Source organism: Hippoglossus hippoglossus, chromosome 10, assembly GCF_009819705.1.
Source record: "Hippoglossus hippoglossus isolate fHipHip1 chromosome 10, fHipHip1.pri, whole genome shotgun sequence".
Taxonomy (NCBI): Eukaryota; Metazoa; Chordata; class Actinopteri; order Pleuronectiformes; family Pleuronectidae; genus Hippoglossus; species Hippoglossus hippoglossus.
In genome coordinates, this window is record NC_047160.1 from 13,252,946 (window position 1) to 13,270,529 (window position 17,584).

General features: G+C 40.1%; 2 protein-coding genes across 3 annotated transcripts in view; both read right to left on the minus strand.

The window, feature by feature from the left end:
• ccdc88b (coiled-coil domain containing 88B) overlaps window positions 1-9,822 on the minus strand; it is a 45,654-nt gene extending 35,832 nt beyond the window's left edge. Inside the window, exons 1-3 of one of the 2 annotated variants that reach the window (XM_034597193.1) lie at window positions 9,614-9,822; window positions 8,321-8,463; window positions 6,711-6,819 (exon numbers count right to left, since the gene is read on the minus strand). In XM_034597193.1, coding sequence (XP_034453084.1) covers window positions 6,711-6,819; window positions 8,321-8,463; window positions 9,614-9,673 — 312 coding nt within the window. In that variant the 5' untranslated portion in view covers window positions 9,674-9,822. Of the gene's footprint in view, window positions 1-6,710; window positions 6,820-8,320; window positions 8,464-9,613 lie in introns of those variants that run through there. The other variant, XM_034597194.1, reaches the window with a different exon arrangement.
• A 2,357-nt stretch (window positions 9,823-12,179) lies between these two features.
• Window positions 12,180-17,584, minus strand: rom1b (retinal outer segment membrane protein 1b). The gene is made up of 5 exons (XM_034597199.1): window positions 17,438-17,584; window positions 15,768-16,010; window positions 15,025-15,212; window positions 14,246-14,492; window positions 12,180-12,454 (listed from the first exon to the last, which is right to left on the minus strand). Exons 1-5 carry the CDS (start codon window positions 17,582-17,584, stop codon window positions 12,212-12,214), a joined length of 1,068 nt encoding a protein of 355 aa, XP_034453090.1. The 3' UTR covers window positions 12,180-12,211.

Sequence of the window (17,584 nt, forward strand, 5' to 3'; positions counted from 1 at the left end):
TATTATATATTTCAGTGTGGCTTAATCTCAGGATTATCTCAAGGTAATAGAAACATAGAAACTGATCTGATGAATGAATAATAACTAAATCAATGCAGTGTTTCCATTGTTGCCCTTGTGCTTTAAAGGTCTGTGTAATGCTGGAGATGCAGACACGGCACATTAACAACGTGCAGAGTCACAAAGATCACAAGAGCCGTCAAACCCAACCTGAACCGTTTACTAACACCAAACCAAAGACAACTCCTGCAAACAAGCTACTTACAAGAGCCCGATAATGCTCATGATAATGTCTGGTACATTATCATGAGCATTATGATTGGCTGATTTTAGCTTCAGACAGGTCTATAAATATTGGTGTATAATCAATATATTCTCATTTCTGTAATTAGGATCCTGATCAGCTTCATCAGAACAGAAGCTATACATCCACTTACACCCTAATAACAGATCACATAAATTCAAACTCACCAATTCAAACACCCACTCACAATTCATTAAAATAACACACGCTAAATCGTCTAAAGCAGAGATTATACCCAAAGTGAATATAAATAAACAATGCAACACATACAATGACAGATGGCTTTAAAGAACATTTATAAATAAAACCAACGAGACAATTATTGCAGCAGTTCAATACGAGTGCAATTGGCATAATGCCTTGAGGTTTATAATAAGCAAAGATTATATCATTAGATACATACAATTATAAGATGAGGAGGAAGATTGTGTCAGAAGATGCTGTTTTAGGAGAAATTTATCCTTTCCTGTTTCCTGAATTAAATATACAGGCAGAGATTACAGCTCTGGAAAAGTGCATATCATTCAATGATCGCAATTCTGCCAAGATAACTGTATCTCTACTAACTTGTCTGATATGGTTATCATGGTAATCTAATCTAAAAAGAAAAATAGGCATAGATATCCAGCAACTTGGTGACAGAAATAATTTTATTGTATTTATCTGAAGTGTGATACCAGGGAGTAAAATACTAAAAGATCACATCTGAGAAAAGCTATTTTTGTTTACAAACAGAAAGCTTCCCAAAAAAAATAAAACATTTACATTCAAATTTGTCAAATTTAAGGCAACACTGTCTCGATATAAACATGAATAATGCTTAAAATAAGCAAGGGATGTGTCTATGTTGACATTGTGTTTGGTTGTTTGTAGTTTGAAAATAAAAATTCAATGTTTCCTTATTTAAGGTCATGGGGTCTAATTTCGCTCCTTAAAAAGAAGAATTACAAAAATATAATTTTGAGTAATTTGATGCTAAAAAAAAAAGTAACCAAGTTTGAGTTTTAATTGAATAATTTTTGCATTAGTTGGGCTGAACTAGATTGCTTGAAATTAGTCCTTTTTTTTATTCTTATTAGAAGAATGTATAAAATGACAGTCGAACAGCCCGACTTATGTTAAGACATTTTATCAAGTGAAAGTCACTTGTTGCTCTGGCAGCCATATTTTGAGTAAAATCATGTTGATATCGAGACAGTTACATTTGACAGGGCACATTTTGCAGTGTACCAGAATTTCAAAAGTAAGAAGACCCATGCCCCCTCTGTTAAATAGCGATGCTTGAGTAAATGTTTGAGTCTTTCCTCTTGGCCGGGAAAGAAAAGCTTTTGAATGGGGATGTTTCTTGTCCTGTGCTAGACAGAATTTATAACATGTTTTACTCTGACAATGTGGTCAGCTTGTTTCACCAAGCTGTAATTTCTGCTTTCAGATCTTGGACAGATCTCTTCTTAATGGTGCTTCAGTCATCCCCCGTACTGAAACTTATTTTTTTTTCTGGCAACAAAATAATTTGTGGGGGCCTGCAGTGCTCTGCTCCCGTTACATTGGTATCTTGTGTAGCACCAATGGTCATGAGCCTGTTACTTTACTCCTTTATCTAACTGGTCTTGAACTCAGAAAAGATCAGAACAATAGTTTCTGTGGACCCGCCACACGCTGACGTTGGCTCTCTCTTCTCCCAGCTGCTATCAAAGCCTGTGCCCATCTCTCCCATGAATCATCTCTCAAGTCACAATAGCACAGAGGCAAGTCACAATTACAGCTCTCTCTCTCTCTCTCTCTCTCTCTCTCTCTCTCTCTCTCTGCTTGCTAACTGTAGTTTATGCATACAGTGAGAAAAGCAATGTACCAAGAGACAGTCACTCCCTTCAGCAGCTCCATCGTGTGCAAGTTTGACATCAGAGGCATGTGCAGCCGACCTGAAGTTTCTGCCCCTTCAGGGCATGTGGAGCATCAGCCACATCGCTGCCGCGTCAGTCATTGTCGTTTGGTCCATGAAGCCAAACACAGACTTCAGCTGGAGGTTAACCAGACTGGAAATTATATACAAGCGGCTTCTTGTTGTTGGAATGCTAATGAAGAGTTCCCTCTTCCGCATCACACAGCCAAGAAACACACTAGGTTGCATTAGCTTGAATCCTTCCTTCATGGCATTTTATACAATATCATTTTGTACAATATTATGCGCTGCTTATGAAAGAGATTTACGAAATGAGTAACACATGTTGCAGGTTATTTTCCAGCCGCATCAAGATAAAAACAAGGAATAAGGTTTCCTTGAAGTCATCTCTCAGTGAATCTTTCACTGAACATAATCTACAGTTGTAAACTAAACATTTTCATCAACTTGCTGGCTGCGGTGATGAAGAGAGTTAAAATACATCTCTATATTTACTTCATCTATAACTCCTGTTTTGATTTCCAATTCTTCTGTGGGCCCTCTTGTAACAATGCCAATTATACAGCAGGAGTATGTGTGACAGAGTCTACGACATTATAATATTTAATGTTATAATAAGAAACAATATCAATGATTATCGCAATATAACTTTGATAAATAGCAATAAAACAACATATGTATATATCGTAGTATTGCTTATGTATTGAGAAGCACAGTGAGGAGGTGTAATACATTATTAATTAACTGATCGACCTCAGATTTGTCAAATTTTTGTTGTTTATTAAGTTTTTTTCATTTTCTGCTCATAAAGAGTTTATAGCCACAACTTTCACTAAGGAGCAAAAATCTTTAGTATAAAGTTTTAAAACCTCAAGAAATAATAATATTACATTTATCGTGATAATTAATCGATATCGACTGAAACCCTAACCCTAACCCTATCATTTTTGGCCATATCATCCAGTCCAGCTATAATTACACAAAATCTGTGTAAATAGTCCCTGACATGTGCAGGCCTCCACAGTCAATCTGTGACATTGTGATCATACAAATTTCCAACAATGGCATGTTTTTGTCTGTGTTTGTTTGTCTGTTAGTTAGCAGGATTACACAAAAACTACCGGACAACATTTACATTGATTTGTCAGAGAATCCTTCATTTCAAAAAATCCAAATCTAGTAAATTTAAATGTCATTTAAAGTAGACTGTTGGGCCTTGGGTAAGGTATGTGTTCTACTGAGTGCCATTAGGGGGCTTCACTTATGTACACAACTGACCAGAGGATGTTGTTATTTGGCTCCTTCTGTCAGAATAAACGAAGATTGCGTCCAAAGATTTTCCTCATATCACATTGCTCACAAGCTAGACTCGCTTCTCCTTTTTTCGGGAGGTAAGCAAACCAAATTTCATCTGTCGGTTTTTCTTTGTTAACTCAGAGATATATTTTATTGGATGGACACAAATAGCTCAGTCACTGTATTAGAGAAGCTGAGGTCACAGCAGAGGAAATCAAGCCTTGCCAGGCTGCACGCCACACTCACACACACACACGGTATACACAGCTTAAAAACAAACAGAAAGGATGAAGTAAAAACAGGACCTGTGGGGAAATAACCATCCACAGGAACAATGGAACCTATTTTGGGTACAGGTGAAATTCTACTGCAACACCATTCTGCTTCTAACTTATTGCCAGTGTCTTTTGCCACTTCAAGCTTTCAATTGACGTCAGTGCTTCATGTACATGGAAGTGAAACCTTGTAGACGTGTGTTGTGTGATGAGCTAAGCAGCTCACGTTCGCTCCCCTTCGACCGGTGCTCGAGGAGGCGTTCTTTGCTGAGAACAGAGGCCTCTCCTCCTCCGGGGAAAAGAATTGTGTCATTTCCTCAAATGCCACAGGCCCCTACAACGTAAAAAGCATGATACTGAGAGCTGTTTGATAGATTGTTTTATTCTCTTTCCTTCCTCAACACGCTCCCTAACCATAAAAGATTCAGCTGGCCACTCTCCCTCACTCACTTTGCCTGTTAATAAGCAGGGACACGTCTACTAAGGATGGAAATATTCGGTGTTTCATCTTGTCTTTCGTGCGAGGGCTCTGTCACCCACTCCACTCACTTCAAACTTTCTACAATTTTCTGAGGCGGAATATTTGACCGCCGAGACTGATCGCTGAGCTTCATCTTGTCCTGTGTTTTTGCTGCCTCACAGCTACACAACTGCTTCTCTAGCCTTCCTCCCACCACCCGCTCTCCCCTGCCATTTGGTGTGGCCCTGAGTTATGTTTGAGAGGGATTTTTCAGCAACAGCACTTGTCTATTTATAATAAACTGGGAGTCGTTTCAGTACAACCACAAAAAAAAACCATTACACCGGTGTTTTTGGAGAACTTCAGGGAGAAACGCTTCATAAAGTGAATAGGTCTTTTCAAAATGTCTCTGTAAAACACATCAGATGGAGCTCATTCCAGAGTCAGACCATTTCCAAATGCTCGTGTAGTCCGTATCACTGTGTCGCAGGTTTGCCTCGGTATTACTCCTCCAAGAAGTGATCAACGGAGGTCAGAGGAGTTTGAAGTATCAAAATATCCAGTATAAGCTTTGTTGAGGTTTTACTTACACTGAGATATATCTACAATAAAAATCACTTCAAGGAATAGGAACTCCCGAAAATACTCTGTTTCTTTCTTGCCGAGAGTAAAAGAGGCGATTGATTGATGATCACTCTCGTGTCTGTAGAGTAAATACAAGCTAGTGTTGGCAGCCAATTAACTAACTTGTTTTCTGAAAATTTTATATTTAAAAATGACATGTTGTGGCTTGTGCTCAGGCACAGTAACAACTGAAATGTTGCTCATATGGTTTTTATTATGATTAAACAAACTAGATGAAACATGTCATAATTCTGCTGCTGTGTTGAAGAGACTGTTATGGCCCATTTGAAAGACTTTTGATTTGTCTTTGTCTGATTTATTTTTGTAAAACACAATTTTGAATTGGTTGTATTTTGTTATTCAGTTCGGACTTTATTTATAAAGCACTTTATAAAAAGAAACTACAAAATACACATATTTCCTCGTGTTTGGACTTTGGTTTTGTATATTTGGATTTTTTTGAATATCTCACTTTGACTTCATTTCTTCCTGTTTTGCTCTGGAGCTTCTTTCCTTCTTTGTCTGGTTTCTCGGCTTCATGATTGTCTGCACCTGCTCTAATGTGTCACAGCTGAGTTCAGTTATCCTGCCTCCTTTTGTGTATATAAGTCTCTGTGCTCCTCGCTCTCCTCTGTCAGTTCATTCATTAACATCCCTGGGTTTTACTCGTGCTTCAGTTTTGTTGGCTTATTCTCATCACCTGTTTTTTTCCTGTTGTTTCAGTTTTCGCCTCCTGTTCTGCAGCTTTCTTTCATTTTGCTCTCTGAAGTGTTTTCCACACGTGACAGTACTGACCGTTTGTGCATGTTTGGTCACAACCGCAGACAACTCCTTGAAAGACATTGTCCTGTATATGCCTGGGTTTGGATGCTCTGACTGTATATCAGTCATTACAGTGGAAAATCCTTGAAAACACCATAAGCAGACACCAATTTACAAGAAAATGCAGATAAAAACCCCAACATCCAAAAATCCGAGCACGTCAGAAATATCTGCCAAAGTCCTCTGACAGAGAAAGACTCCAGCAGGTGAAAATCTATATGGTGATAACTAACATCTAAATATTTTTCCTATTTTTCAAAAGGTTAATTTAAATTAACAAAGTATCCACTGAGGTGGACGTCATGCATTGCTCGTTGTTATTCAAGAACAAATCATATTGTCTCAGTAAATGAGTTCATATTTGTGGATCAACAATATTTGTTGGCTCTACCGCAGTAAAAACAAAGAGTACATACGACTGATCTTGCATTCACCCAACAAACCAAGCACATCTGGACAACAATTCATTCCTAGCGGCTAAGAGGAATATCCCCAAAAAATGAACAAAATGTAATATCACATGTCCTTAAACTTTGCAGGTTAGTAGTATACAAGCATAAAAATACCTTATATAAGTTGTTTTTTATTTAGTTTTTTTAAATGCACTGGTATTGGATCGGTGCTGCGTTATGCAAAGTCATGGCGGATTCGGTATCAGGGAGGGAAAAATGGAATCAGAACATCTCGAGTCACTGGTACTTGAGTTGATTTAAAGGTTGAATGTAGGCTTATTTAAGTGAAATTAAAATCATAAAACATTGTTTTTGAAGTGCACAACAGATGCAGTTAATAGAAGAAAGAGAATCTGTCATTACTTCCATTGCCAACTCTTACAAATTGCATCTCAGAGTCAAAATACCCTGCAATGCTTAAACAGACTGAAACTTGTACATTCAATGGATGTCCCCCATTTGAGGTTCTCGAGCCTGCTCTGATGATTCTCAGCACATCTCTCCTGATTTCCCTCCTGATGACCTGATTTAACTCCTCGACCTCACCCTCGTCCCTCCCGTGACCCTCCCCTACCTGGTAGAAGGCTCTGAGGTGTCGATTTAAAATAGAAAAGTTCTGCACTCTCAGCATGTGGTCATCTCTCCCACTGTTGTAAAGCCGCTCCATTTTGGGGTTTGGGTCTCTGGGATGAACACAGAAAAGACAAGGCGGTGTATTTACTGCAGCTTGATCAAACAGCCCCGCGCCACGTCTCTCCAGACGAGAAATTCTTATGCAACTGTGCATTTAAGCAGAGAGTGAATACAATTTTAATGAGTCTGAGAAGGAGGCAGTGAGAATCCTCATGCAATTATTTGTTGAAATGGTGTGGCTGAGGTCAGGCAAAATTAATCAGCTGTTCGGCAAATACTGACGAGGATCTGGCCTCGGCAGCTCAGAGAGAAAAGGTTTTATTCTGCTGAAATTTGAACTCGGAGATAAGGAATTCAGCAGAGTCGACTAACAGGATGGCACTTATGCAGACCCTCCTTTCATGATTCACTGGAAATTTTTGGCAAATGTCACACATTTATGCCATCGTTTTGCACTGGCTGCCGAACAATTTGAGTATAAAAATGGCTATGTGAACAAGGTTATATCAAATTTGCGCAAGAATGAATTAGGCTGAGTGTGTACAGCCATGCTAACAGCTCTGTCAGGCTGGACTGTGCATTAGCATGCTGACATTCACCGATAATAAGCTAATGCTAATGAGGTTTAATGTTTACTACCTTCACCATCTTAGTTTACAACAAGCCATCTCCCCAAAAGTGAGGCCAAATCATCATGATAGCCCCCTGGTGGCTGGCTACAGAGTATTTTTTAATACACCCCTGGTTTTAATTATTAAATGCTTTAAAAACGGGGTGAAACATAATCGACAGCCGAGCCTGACTTATGATTGGTCGATACTTCAGCTCCACTCCAGTACACTCTTAAATGTCTGGGTCCAAATGGCATCCAAAGTGCAAAATGGCGACGCCTGGATATATTTGCCTCATTTTTTTTGTACAATGGGAGTAAGTTGAGACTCGTCATATTATACTTTATACTATTATACAGACCATGGTTTAGTGTTTAGTTCATGCTCACTTTAGCAATAAACATAGCGGTAATGTCAGTAATTTTTGGACATGAAATGAAGAACTGGACAAATGAATACACAGAGGTGCAATTCATCTTGAGGAGGAAGTGAATTTGCCATCATTAAAGCCACATGTTTAGAAACTAGTTACTTCTGTTGGTCTCACTTTATTATTTCATGCTTTTAACATGTTTTATGCCATTTTCTCACTCTAGAAATTGCCTTGAAATTAAATTAAGAACGAGTTGTTTTCCAGTTTTTAACATATTAATAAACGCCATGACCAATTTTTAGCTGAAGGTTATTGTAGCTTTTTTTATTTATTTTTTTTATTTCCCATCGTGAATTTCCACAGAAATGGTTCAAAATGAGCGCTTAAGGCTTATTTCTCATTCGAGATTTAAATGCTCTTCTCACATTACTGTCTCACTGGAAAATGTCCCCATCATCATGAAATCAGCTCATAATTTCCATTGTCTAGTGGTCGTTTTTATTGCAGCCAGTGTCGTGCGGCGAGACAATTGAAATTGTATGGCAAGACAATTTAAATCAATCTTACATGACCCTCATGACCTCATTGAGGAAAATCCCATTGGTCAGCCTGAGGTAGCGATCTCGGGTACTCTGGGAAATTGAGTTCACTTCCAGGCTGTAGAGTGAGATGCCGTCCTCCCTCTCAACCATCTTCTCAAACAGCTGAACCTATGAGAGACAGGGGGGGTGTTATGTTTAATTTGTGGAGACAGGCATGAGAGTGGACCAGGAGGTGGACAAGGAAGACACAGCCAGGAGGAAAAAATAGGTGCAGAGAGAGAGAAAGAGATGGAGAGGCATAAACATTTTCACACAGGAAGCCACTTGAGTCGGTGCACCTGTCTATACAGGTGGGATCTGTGCTCTCCCACTGGGAAACACTTCACAGTGACAGGCAGCCAAGCAGGACTGCAGCCAAGGTCTGTCTCTCTTTGCTAAAAAAGAGCTGTGCCAATGCAAACTGTAATATAATGAGGTTTATTCCCACCTGCACCTTCTAAAAACTGCACTGTGGGTAAACACAAGCTTGGGTTGTTTCAGCTGATGAGCTGAGGCAGAGTGAGCTCGTGACCCTGTGCGACAGGGAAGCAGAGGATGTCCTTCAACATATGTGAAGCAGAGGGGGGAACACTCAGTCAGTGAATAAGCTGAAGTGCCCTTGAGCAAATGCTGTCCCTCTGCCCGCTGCAGGCCATCCCGTTGAACCTGACCTCTGACCGCCGCTTTGGAAGAGACCCACCATAAAAAAAAGAGTATCCTTACCAGGTTAAGCAGGGTATCACACTACATAAATACTGTTCATTGAGCAGAAGGGGAACAAATCCCCCTGGGCCGATTGGTTCCCCATGTGGAAAACCCAGCTGAAGATTCACTATACATACAACAACCCCTCAGCTGATTTCAGAGGAACTACATATTCTCTTGAACACACAGTGGATTATGTTGTATGTCGAAAAGGAATGTACACAAGGACACGGAAGTATCATGGCTAGTAGCAGAAAAGAGCAGGTTATTAAGAGGCGAAGGAAGCTGCCAAAAGCAGAAGTGCAGTTTGTTTTGCTGTGCACAAAAGCAAAAACACTGTAACTAGGCGTTTGTCTGCTGTTTATTTAACTCATGGTTCTAAATTAATATGGACGAATAGGAGGCTGCTGTAAAACATACATTTCATGAGTATTAGTGACTCAAAATAATTTAGGATTTACTCCAGAACTAGCCACTGTAAAAGCGCTTCACTGTTTTTTATCCTCCTCTCCCTTAACCACTAGAAATGATGACCTTTTCTCTAGCTGACAGTGATAAATGATAAATGACGTACCCATTGCGCCAACGCACTTTCCATGAATTCCTCTATTATCTCCGTAATGTCCGCGTCCATTGTTGTGTTAGAAGAGCAGTGAAACACTACAGAATATATCTAATTCAAAAACATTACAGACGCAGTGTGAGTAATGGAGAGAGAGAAGCCATCTCGCCTCAAGTGAAGTACTTTGACATTACATGTGGCCCTTCCCCTCCTCCACCTCTCTGTCTCTTCCTCTCTCTTGTTTCATTGCAAAACCAAAATCACACCGGAACTGTCACAACTCACATGGTTGTGACTCAAAGGCTTAACTACACAGAGCCAACCTCAACTGAATCTATATGACAATATTCAACAAAAACTATATCTATGTTAGGTAAATACATAGGCTGCATGTGCTTTAAATACAACATTGTTAACCATATAATATATGTAATTTTTTATATACATAAAAAATATATGTATAATTTTTCCTATGTATAATGTATGTGTGTGTGTGTATACAAGTAGTAGTAACTACTACAAGTACTAGTACTAGTGCTACTACGAGTAGCAACTAGTAAGCTAAATGTAGTTATTGTTGTAACCCAGATATATACAACTACAAATTTCTATTAAATAATGGGTACATTCATTAAAATACATAAATACATATATGAAATAATTCTATAGATAGATAGATAGATAGATAGATAGATAGATAGATAGATAGATAGATAGACATTAGGACTTAAAATATGGGTATATTTTATAAATAATGGGTAAATTGTATGTTTATATGTACATGTATAAATATATATATATATATATATATATATATATATATATATGTACCTGTATACCTTTACATAGAGTAAAATCCTGTACCAGGCTTTCAGTTCACTTACTATACCAACAAGTTGTCAGAGCTGAAGTGGTTCCCGTGTTCCTCCCAAGTCCTTCAAAGTCAAGACTTCTTCTAGCGCTGTGCAATAGCGCCCTCTAACGGTTCACAATCAAAGTCCCTATCTTCTCATTTTATGAATTTCATCACTATTTCCATCACACAGTCACTGGGGGACGTGTAACCAAGCAGCAGCCCTGTTTTTATTTATGCACAGCACCTCCTGCACAGTGAACACTGTTTTAAGACACTGGCTCTGTACCAGCAGAACAATATCTTTTTCTGCTTTTGCATTGACTGATCTTATTTGGAATCAAGATTTGTCGCCATATAAAACTCTGAGGATGTAGATGTATAGATTGATTTCCATGTGCTCTGTGTGTACAATAGTATGCTCTTGTTTGTGTTTACATCAAGTATTTCATTTAAAAACAGGGAATCTTAAATTTGAGAAGAATTCACCATGAAAAATGCTTGCCAATGTTGCTTGCATACTAATGAATTCATTTTAATATTTGAATGGTATATTCATTTATTTTTGGTGTAACCATTGAAGAAGAGCAGATAATTGAATTATATCTGAAGGTCAAACTTTCAAGGCCACTGCTTCATCATCTGCTTGTGTTTTTGTAGTGTGTGTATTTCTGCTAAAGAAATGTACCTGCTTTTACCTGCTTTTTGTGAATCGAATGAAACATTCACTGACCTCATTCTGTGATAGAGTTTTATTTAAAAAGAATGAGCACACATTTGACATGCCTCTAGCTGTAGGACAGATCATCACGGTATATTCTTTGCATATAAAAAGCATTTAACAACTGTTTTGCTTTATAAAAACACTTTCATCGTGTGTGTGTGTGTGTGTGTGTGTGTGTGTGTGTGTGTGTGTGTGTGTGTGTGTGTGTGTGTGTGTGTGTGTGCTGCTGCTGTCAGTGTGTGCTGATACCGCTTGTGCAGCAGTTCTGGGATTAACTAAACGGGGATTATCAGATTGTTTCAGAGCTGCTAGAATAGACAAGATGATAGCTTCATATAGGGCACCACACTCACATACACATATGCAGCACACACAACACACACTTAATCCATCTCTCCTTGTTAAACTTAGATAACCCGTTGTCTGTTTATACAACCATCTATGACGTAACATGTACAAAAGGAAGCCGACACTACAAGGCAGTTAAAAACTTCTACCTTTAATGTATCATTCAGATGCGTTGACATTTTAAGGTTTCTAAGCATTATATTGCAGTTTAGTAAAAACTCTACAGCTGTGAAATAAATAATACATTGCACATGGTATCAATGTTAGCATCACGGGATTGTGATTTAGAAAAATTTAAGTATGTGTCTGTATGTGTACGCTGCATCCGTTTAAACTGAATGTACTCTCTTCTAGTTTACGACAAAAAGTACTACGCATCTCCTGAGCAGGTTCTCTGGTGGTTACACATTCATGAATTCCTGCACAGAGGAGGTGTTTGTTGTGGGGTCTGTGCAAGGCCTGATAAGATTCCCCCATGTGTCGCCTTGTCTTGGCCATGTGTGAGGGAGCTGCGGCTGCTGCGTCAGTGGAGCATAAATCAAGTCTAATGTGTCAAAACCCAACAGGTGTTCTACCCGCCACCAGCCAAACTCACACTCACCAAGAACCTCAGACACCCCCCACCCACACCCTGGCATCCTTTCCTCCTCAACTCTTATTTGATGACTGTTGTTCTCCCCCCTCTCTAGCTGGCAGGAGTAGGGGAGGCTGCTTTATCGACATCTGCAGCCGCAGGGGACTCTTCGGCGTCGCTGGGGTCAACCTGCCCAAACTTAAGCAAGTTGAGGACAGTGGCTTTGACGTCCTCAATGGTTTCTTTCACTCCTTTCTCCAGGAGGTAACCCTCGCTGTCGCCCTCTGGGTCCTCCAGAGCCATGGCCCCTTCCACAGCCGTCTGCAGGTATCGCAGGCTCAGCAGCACTGACATCTGGACAGAGAGAGGCAATGAAGGGACTGCATCTAATATCTGTGTCAGCAGGCAGAATTTGTCGCCAAATCAAATGGCAAAATGGTTTGATAGGCAGCCAAAAACGTTTTCCTTCCGGTTATGTAACAATTCTTTCTCCTTTCTTGTCACAAACATTCGAAAACCCAGTCATTCCTACTGCCATTCATCTGAGATACACATATTCAGTCTGACATTCCCTGAACATGCTTTACTCTTCTCTACTCTCTGCACTTATTTGACTCGCTTGCATGACCATGGAAGAATGAAGATGATCATTACAACAATCATTTATAATGATCATTTGTGCAGGAGTGCAGAGAATGTTCACAGTTTGACAGAATAATGACTTTGGGAACTAAAAAGGGGGAAATCATGTTTTTTCCCTTTATTTTTCTTGGTAGAGCTCCAAGGTTTTTTTTCACCATAAATACTGTATATTTTAAATCACCCTGTGGATTAATGATTCATTTTAAGAAATCAAATGTTAAAATAGGGAAAGCCATTATCCCATTAACATATTCAAGTTTGATGTTAAGTTTGAAGTTGTGGGTACATCAATAAGGTCTAAAGAAGATATCAATTCTGGTGACATATAGTTATATAAATGGCATCATAATATGTTAACCATACAAACAAAATAATATACATTTCAAATAAAATATTATTATTAATGTACAGGTTCTACCTTTCACCAAAGTTTTACACAAACACAAATGTTCATTGGGACAAAGTTAGTGCTCTGCAACATATTTTACACATTTAATTTAATGTTTCCTCTTCATGCTTCGGTTGGATCTTGTGTAACATGATAGCAGGGTTTGGAGTTGAAAATGAAACAGGTGCATCTACTCTTCAGGCCTTTTCATCTGCTCGCGTGTCACTCATCTGCCTCTGAATAAACACAAAACTGAGCTGCTGCATTTAAAACATAGCGTCATTGATTAGCATGATGCTCTGTTTAACACGTGTTTGAGCATCTGGTGGGTTGGGCCTTTATTCCCCCCCATGTTTTCAAATTAAATTTTGTATAGCCCATATTCACACATCACAATTTGCCTCATTGGGCTTAACAAGGTGCGACATCCTTTTTCAGTTTCCTGTAGCTGCTCCCTGTAATTCACATGTGCGCCTGCTGCTCATCAGCCACTCCAGCTGCTGTGAGGAGACACTTACGTCCCAGATCTTCAGTCTACACAAGCTGCAGCTAAGCTTTTTGTTTGGTTTCCTGTTTCTGCTACCGCTAAACCTTTTTTTCTTCCTGTGCCTCAGGTTCACCTGTGAAACCCATGTCAACCCCTGTTTCCTGCCACGTCCATTTAATTCATGGTCCGTTTAGCTAGTTTACCAATTAAAATACCCACTGCCTCCCCTGCTCCGCCTGTCTTAACTCTGCCTTTAGGCCAAACCTCCACCAACACCCCCCATTTTAAAGTTTTGGTGCAGATCCTGAGGAGTGAGCAGATCCAGGAATATGTTTTTTATTGTCTTTAACATTGTGCGTTTTTTGGACATTTGGTGTTTGTGTGCGCGTTCATGTCTATCTATAGTTATGAGGGCCAATTTCTTTTCAATACCATCATTGTGAGGACATTTTGGCTAGTCCTCACAAATTCAAATAGTTAAGACTGAGGGTTAAGACTTGGTTTTAGGGTTAGGTTTTGAATTAGGTTTAGGTTAGGGTTACGGTTAGGCATTTAGTTGTGATGGTTAAGGTTAGACAAGTGTCTGTGTGTGTTACAGACTAAGTGGAGCATTGCTTTGGTTCCCCACCTGTATTAAGATGACGGAAATCACACCAGGACCAGTTGAATTCAATAAGCCCATGTAGTAGTCAATCAGAGCTTGTCTACAGCCGCGGCTGTGCAGGTTGAGCTCCTCCGCTTGGTACTCGTATCTGTAGTGGGCGCTGTTGTCAGTCAGGTGGTACCGCATGCAGGGACGAGGGGACGACGGGTTACAGCAGCTGAAGGGAACGCCATCCAACAGGTAACGGCCGTCCACATTACTCCGGATGCGACTGGAGACAGAGGAGGGAAGTGAGAGGAAGGAAAGAAGGAGGAGAAGGTGGATTGATCTAATAGTAGCTATAGAAAATGCCAGTCAAGTTAAACGTCTCACTCTCAACTCAATGAACACTCCACATATGTGAGAAATGAGCAGTGCCTCTGTACATGTGTCATCATGTCTGTTCTGTTTACTCATCCTTTTTCATTTATTTAATCTTTGATCAGCCTTTCTGTGCTCGCCTCACGACCAACCTTTCCATCCACTGCTGCTCACTTCAAAACTAAAGGCCAGATCTATTTTTAATTCACTCCTCCTCTGCCTCCACATCATTCTTTTTCTCCCAGCATCTCTTCATCATTCCCTTATATCTTTAGTCAGACTTTTTTAGATTTAAAATCTACTTATCTGTCACTCATCTAGACCTCCAATTTCCTCTCCATTATCCTTATATCCCTTATCAGCACCTTTCCTCCCTTTCTACTTTATCATCTCACCTCCCTGTGCCTCATGATTTTCACATTGCTGTACTGTGATTCACTCACTCCTTGACATCTTTGGAAGTGAAGTCCAGGTATCTGTTGCTGACCCATTGAACCTCGAACCAGTCCTTGAAATTGTTGTTTCCACAGCAGCGAAACTCCATCTGCAGACGATCAATGGTCTCTTTCTGGAAACAGCGGCCTGGCACGTCTGTGTCCTTGTAGAAACGAATACCATTCCTGAGGCCAACCTGAAAGTGGAGAGAAAATTGGGAGAGAAGGAAGGGGGCATTTATTTTCTTTCTATCTATCTATCTATCTATCTATCTATCTATCTATCTATCTATCTATCTATCTATCTATCTATCTATCTATCTATCTATCTATCTATCTATCTATCTATCTATCTATCTATCGTTGTTTTACCCATTGCTCAATTAGCAGAAATATGGGATAGCACTCCTCTATGTGGCTAATTTATACATCATTTCTGTTATATGTATTTGTTTTGAATTATATATTTTCAATTTTTATCATTATTATTATTATTATTATTATTGTAATTATTATTATTAGTAGTAGTAGTAGTAGTAATAGTAGTAATAGTAGTATTAACCATTACTCAATTTGCAGGAGTATGGAGTAGCCCTCCTCTAAGTGACCTTGAAAGCCTACATTTTACAGCTACACCATCCTGATATAAGACATTCTCTATCTCTTTTTAACCACAAGGCCATACTGACGCCTATTCTGCCCTTTGACCCCCAAGTCATCCCCCAATCATTACCCAGCCCAGAGACCCCTACCTTCAGGGACTCCTCCAGGCTTCCCTGCAGGGCGTAGCTGAGCACCACAACGGCGATCAGCATATAACAGAGCAGTGCCGCCACGACAAACCAAGCCAGCAGGAGAACCTTCCAGCGGGGGAAGCGGCTCGCATCCAAGGAGTCTTGACACACACGACTGGCGAGCCAGTTGGTGCCGATGGAGGCCAGGCCCACCATCATGAGGATGTTGGGCACCACGTGGATCTCCGTGTTGTCCATTACCTCGAGAGAGGAAGAGCACAGTCAAAGATAAATGTGTAGGAGCTGCAGCCAAACCCAGGTCACATTGTCATTTCCTCTGCCCACTTCAGCAGGTAATAATCCTGCATTCAATTAGGCTTATCTGTGCTATAAAAAAAATTACCTTGGCCACTGAGAGATTCAGGTAGCTGCTGATATGCTGGATGGTAATAAGATGGCACATTTAATTCTTTGCCCTGGTAACAAGGAAAGTCAATTGAGGCCTTAGTTTATTACTGGCTGAGTGTTTGAAAACCGATCAGTTGTAACACACATTTTATCCATTGTTGTTCGACAATTACCATAAAAAAAACTCAACCCAGCTCTGTTGCAACTGTCTAAAATCCTCACAAATTAACATCAGTGCAGCCACATGTGATCATAAAGATAGATCTGTTATCTGGTGCCAAGCAAACTTTCTGAATGAGGTGATATATCTGAGATGATATATTTGAATAACAAGTAACATTACGCTCTTTTGAATCATTCCACAAGATTCTTTTGTTTCCTGACACCAATATCACTACAAGAGTTTATTGTATTACACTCAGTTAAGTGATTTCAATCAATTCCACTTTGCTATACAACCAAGAGACTACAAAATCACAGTCTCTCATTGAAGATCAATAAATATCTGAAGGCATGCATTCAAGCCCTGCAGCTTTCATCTGCAGCCCAATGGTTATCAATGCTTGCACCCTATCCCGATCAATCAGTGATCTATCAAGCCCAGTGAGTAATCTGTGGAGGTCATGACCTTCACCTGCCCTGATGACTCCGGGAAAAAAATGTTGCTGCATCCTCCACCCTCATGGTTTAACATGCATTGATGTGAGAGAGGGTCCCTGAGTGCATGTTTACACCAGTGTTTTGAGTGCTGTGCGTTTGTGTTTGTGGATTAAACTGTCCAGCTAATTTTGAATAAATATCACTGATAAGCGACAACACGACTCGGTAAACAACCACGAGCAAATGCGAAGCCCTGAGCACATAAAGCACTGTTTGTGTAACTTTGACTGAGATCATGTCAGTGTTTTCAGACTTCCGCCCCACTGCCAAACTTTTAGTCGAAATGTTGACATTCCATTATATGAACTGCACTGGGGAATGGTCTGCATTTATGTCACACTTTTCTAGTCTTATCAACCTAAAGTGCTCACAGTCATACACACACACAAACACACACACACACACACACACGTGCGCACAGACATTCATGGCTCCTGTATGTAGTGCTTCTCTATCATACATCCCATTCACACTTTGCTGGCACAGCCATCATGGGCTTCAGTGTCTCGCCCAAGGACACTTCAACAAGCTGACTGAAAGAGCCGACCTTCTAATTAGTGGACGATTGTGTGTGAGTGTGTGAGTGTGTGTGCGTGCGTGCGTTTCTTCCTCCTCCCTACCTCATCCCTGCGTATCAGCTCTGTCTTAAGGTAAACCCCCAGACAGAAGATGAAGGCCCCGCACATCACTGCCAGCCATGACAGCAGCCAGAGGCCCTGTGCCAGACGCACCCGCCTCTGCTGGGTGAAGTTCATCTTCAACAACAT

Coding starts and splice junctions, on each gene's coding strand:
- rom1b (XM_034597199.1), bottom strand. CDS start 17,584: ATGTTGTTGAAGATGAACTTCACCCAGCAGAGGCGGGTGCGTCTGGCA. Junction 14,493..15,024: donor ACTTCCAAAGATGTCAAGGA/GTGAGTGAATCA, acceptor CTCTGTCTCCAG/TCGCATCCGGAGTAATGTGG. Junction 12,455..14,245: donor TTTCCGTCATCTTAATACAG/GTGGGGAACCAA, acceptor CTCTCTGTCCAG/ATGTCAGTGCTGCTGAGCCT.